This window comes from Etheostoma spectabile, chromosome 4 (assembly GCF_008692095.1).
Source record: "Etheostoma spectabile isolate EspeVRDwgs_2016 chromosome 4, UIUC_Espe_1.0, whole genome shotgun sequence".
Taxonomy (NCBI): domain Eukaryota; kingdom Metazoa; phylum Chordata; class Actinopteri; order Perciformes; family Percidae; genus Etheostoma; species Etheostoma spectabile.
The window spans coordinates 14569619-14574490 of NC_045736.1; the positions used below are offsets into that span (position 1 = coordinate 14569619).

A 4872-nucleotide genomic window follows, 5' to 3' on the forward strand; every position below is an offset into this window, starting at 1 on the left:
CAGAGAAGAGGACCGGCGCAATGACCGTGTGCTTATAACAGTGGATGATGTAGATAATTGCAGAAATACCAACAACATAAAAACAAGTCACTTGTTGGTCTTAAAAAGAAATTGCAGTTACATTGCTTTTACCTATCCCTGTACGCTGCAGCCCAGTTGTTACCAAAGAATCTTCCAGCAGGCTGGGGACCATCTTTGTCTTGGTATTTGTACTTTCCTGTTAGAAGACCACCTGCAGAGGAGGAGTAATGTCAGCATTCAAGTAAGGGTTCTACAATTTATACATTCAATACTGTCACTCACTTAAAATGAAGGTTTTTCATGCTACATTTTGAGAATAACCCTTACAAAATAAGGGTCATTCTCAAAATGTAGTCTGCAGTCTTGGTAGTGGCCCTGTGAGGCTGTCTGTAGTCACAGTGTTGCTTTTAGCTACTTTAAATGCTAACGTCAGTATGCTAACATGCTGGTAAACATGCTTACCATGTCCTCCACTAGTTTAGCATGTTAGCTTGCTAACATTTGCTAATTAGCACTACACACAAAGTATAGTTGTGTCTGATGGGGATGTTTTTCCAGTCTGTGGTCATAAACCCAAATATTGGACAAATTCAGTGTGTGACCTGACGAGGTCGCTTGGATTAGGATTGAATCTGCTGGGCAGCAAGTATCACCAATTGTGAGCATCTCCTTTTGAAAGAAACAATTACAGTAGGCTACAAGGTGCACCACAAAAGGAGGACATACAGCACCTGCTAGGGGATTGTATGCGTAGAATCTCATTCCGTAGTATCTTAGACATGGCAGCAACTCTGTCTCAACCTGTCTTGTAATGGCATTGTACATTCCCTGTGAAAGGTTGCAAGAGTCAAAGTTAGGGTACAGAAAATAATCAGAGGTTAAATTTAAGTGAAAGTATAGTAAGCAAGGAAGGCAGGATAAGACAAGGTGAAGATTGTTCAAGAAATCAAATTAAAGATTATAGTGAGAGCACTGGGGCTGCTTAACCATGGTTTCTTTCAACAATAAACTGCTGAAATTCTGGATTAGCAGTTTTAAGCAGAATTTCTAGCCCAACGTATCATGTTTACATGAAAAGAATGGGATTTTTACCACAGCCACTCATATGGAGGGATGCAACATGCACATACATTGAGCAGCTTACTTATTCTAAGATGATGCAATTGATTGGAGATGGAAAATAAGATTTAGTTCAAGAACATCAAGTTAAAGATAAGTGAGATGGAAGAATCACTGGGGCCACTTTGAGTTTCTGATGCAATTGAATGGAGATGAACCTAAAAGGCTGTTTTAAAACAAGGTGTCAGAATACCTGATACACAGTGGGAACAATCCAATTGTTGTGTCTGCAGATGCTGGCAATTTCAGCCACTTCCCACGATGCATAGTTTGATAGACCAAACTCCTTGAATTTTCCCTTTGAAAAAAAATGAAAGCATAGTTTAATTTAATATTCCCAACATAATAGGTACAGTATCATTGATTGATCAATTTTAAAAGTAAACATTGTAGACAAAGATGCTGTCCTTGTTGATGTGTCACGTTAAAGGAAAGGTTTCAGTTAGAACTCATGGGACATTAGTTATGGGGTCTCTTTACCTCCTTGTGCAGTTCATTACAGGCCCTAAGAGTATCCTGGATGGGGTTCTGGTGGTCAGGGGCATGAAGGTAGAAAAGGTCCACACAATCGGTCCGTAACCTCTGAAGGGAGGTTTCCAGCTGAGAGCGCACACTCTCTGGCTTCAGCGTCTTCCCATCCCAGGGGTTGGCCTTGGTTGCTATGCTTACTGTCACACAGAAACACTGAATTAAAAGTCTGTCATTTACAGGGTGTTTTTGGTAAACAGCTATCTTAATGACTCTTGATTGTCTGGCAAAGAGGTTATCAAGGGATATTAAGAGTCTGGTATTAAGAACTTAAATAAAGTTAACAGATTAAATCAGGATGATGATGATCATACAAGTCCATTGATAATATACTTGTTCCCAGGGCTCATGTCTGTCCTGGTTCTTATCCTTGCTTTGCAGCCTGCAACGGGCTCTAGAAAGTGTTTTCTGAACCATACAAGGGACTGAACATACATCAGCTGATCTGAGTTTGATCCTTCTTCCTTTTATCTGCCTCTTGTAAATCCTGCTACTTTAATACTAATACTAAATTGCTGGATTTACTCTAAGTTAAAAGCTAGGACAGGGTTTGATCAAGGCAAAACCTAGTAAACCTGCTGTAGTGGCTACCCTCTGTGACCACATTAAATCTACATTTTATTGGTTTTGCCTTGTCTATCTTACTCTGGTGTATCTCAAATAGTAAAGTATGTTTATTGTTCATGGTCCCTTACACATAAAATAAATTATTTTATTTTATTTATTTATTTATTAAAAAGTTTAATTCTTGAAAAAGTCATCAAATCAGTGCTAGCTGTTGCCCGTTGGTTAGTGGCATGGATGTATTGAAAGAACGGTTAGAAGGGGGGCTCGAGCCAGTTTTGATACCCATAATTTCAATGACTTGGGGGACAGCTTGGTTGGACCACTTAAGAAACTCAGCTCGCAGAGTCAATACGAATATGGGTGCGTTTGATATACCTGTTTTAGGATGATTCATGCCGCCTATGATTGCCTCTGACTTCCCATCCACATACATCAAGGCTGTGTCCACATGGATGTGTCCCCTGTCCAGGAAAGTCTTCACCATCTCCAGGCTCAGCTCGGCGTCGGCTCGTCCACCGAACGCCATAGTTCCCAGTAAGGAAACCGGTCGTTTAGTTTGAGACGACGACATATTTCGACGAGCCACGAAGCTTGGCAAATGTGTGAGCACGTCTTTAATAATGCTATGTCTATGTGTGTACAGTCTTCCTGTTATTGCCCACCGCATGCTACAGCTAGCTGCGACTAAGGCCAAAGGTCGCGGAAACGGTGATTAGGGAGCGTCGTAAAGTTACTCAACCAGTATAAAATGGAAAAAAAAATGTTCTAACCAGCTGTTTGGCTTCTTTGCTTGGCTGTAAAAGTGAGGCAGTGCAAAGTTCGTTTTCTGTGACCATTTCCTGTCGTTTTAGACATTTAAGTTAATATTTGTTAAGTCCTTCCGTTGCACAAGCTGTAGAAAATCATACTAGATGTAGTTCTTATTTTTAACCACAAGGTGTCAGAAACTCACCATTAACTGTTTTGTTTTTACAAAAGGGTGTCCTTCATCCTGCAATCTGGAGTCCAGATATAGGCCAGCAAATAGAGTTAACATAGGATCGTTTTTAGTGCAGGTAATTAAAACGTGATTCTGACTCCCGGCCAACACAGGGCCTCAAGATTGGATTGGGTAAATATGCAGGAGCTAGCCCTTCCTAAGGTGCTTACAATTTCCATTTATATTTTGTTTTAGTAGGGCACATTGCCAAACAGATAAATCAATAATCAAATTAACACAATGTAACTGCCAGACAGATAACCTTAGGGGCCCTTGATGGTCTGGGGATTCATGCAGAGGGGGAAATATTACTTGAATGTTATACTCATGTAAAAGTCCTTGTGTACAAATGTACTTAAATACAAAGTAAAACTTTCAAAACTTTTAAGGCTTTAGTTTACATTATTCCAGAATTTTATTGATTTTCTTTCTAATATTACTTGTCAAAGGGATCTTATGCACTAGTTGAAAACATATTGTCGTTTGGTGTATTGTATCAGAGTCAGTTACAAGCTAATTTTCAAATTACTGGTTCATCTCTGGGCATATAATAAGGCGGCCATGTGCAGTCTGCTATATGTATTGGATGAGCAGCCTTCTTGGAGGCAGCAGTGCACAGAAGGTGGGGGTGAATATAGGGGCCCAACAGTAGATGTTTACCCAGCAGCTTCCAAACTCCTTAATCCAGACTGGGGTATGTTTTTCAGCTCTAAAATAAACATCAACAAATTAATTTTAATTATCATTAAACTGTTTTGTTGTTGCAGTTGCATTTGGTTTTTCTCTGTCCCTCCATGGCAGCATATATCTCAGATGATCTCTGATCTGAGAGTCCCGGAGGGTCTGGCAATGCGAGACTACAGATTCCCTGACCTAATTCAAACAACATGCTCTGTTGGTACCTCGGAGGTTGCAGGGACAGCGCCGATGACCCTGGACTCTTTAGGGTCATGAACACACATGCGCGCAATGAAAGCTTTGTTTGGAGAACAGCACTAGTCGATCCTGGCGGCTGACCCTGTGACCCACCATCAGCTTTTTGCCCTGCTGGGTGACCACTAGCTGCTTCAGACTCCAGCCCAAACATCCTCTGTTGCACCGCAGGCGATAGTATATCTCTCAGTTTTCTTAGATGTCCATGCCTACCATGAGGGGTTTGCACTTCCCTTCCTGCTGATGCTTCTTCACTTTGCATCCGTTTGCATCATACCACCACATGCAAGGATAATGCTCTGCATGTGCACTTATTTCCCAGTTCCATGAGCTTTGTTAACCACAATACACCTCCATTACACAACTCCATTTTGATGGAGGGGATGAATATCGGCATATAAAAAATATGCTATTACTTTAGAAAAAGTTACACAAAATCTGAGTAGTTACCAAGGAAAAATTAGGAGTGAATGAGGAACTAACTGCTAGTGAACCATAAGTTAATTAGTAACTAATAAAATCCTTCCCTAATAGTTCCTAATGGAGGCTATTAGATAATGATGAGGGCAGAACATGCAAAAACTTGTGCCAAAGACATGAGAAAATTAACGCTTTTCAGTTTTTTTTTTCTGGAGGTATCAAAAAGCAGCTGGATGACATCTGTTTGTTCGATGATTGTCACATTTTGTATAATGTGTTATTACAGGAGTGGTGACACTGCTGAA

At 40.5% G+C, this 4872-nt stretch overlaps 1 protein-coding gene across 1 annotated transcript in view; it reads right to left on the bottom strand.

Annotated features, from left to right (window-relative positions):
- Positions 1 to 3069, bottom strand: part of LOC116687370 (aflatoxin B1 aldehyde reductase member 4) — a gene marked incomplete at its 3' end in the record, with an annotated part of 4177 nt that extends 1108 nt beyond the window's left edge. Inside the window, 6 exon segments of the mRNA XM_032512697.1 lie at positions 1 to 3; positions 130 to 232; positions 753 to 849; positions 1334 to 1438; positions 1621 to 1808; positions 2611 to 3069. The exon segment at positions 1 to 3 is cut by the window's left edge and continues 136 nt beyond it. Coding sequence (XP_032368588.1) covers positions 1 to 3; positions 130 to 232; positions 753 to 849; positions 1334 to 1438; positions 1621 to 1808; positions 2611 to 2902 — 788 coding nt within the window.
- Positions 3070 to 4872: the final 1803 nt, after the last annotated feature.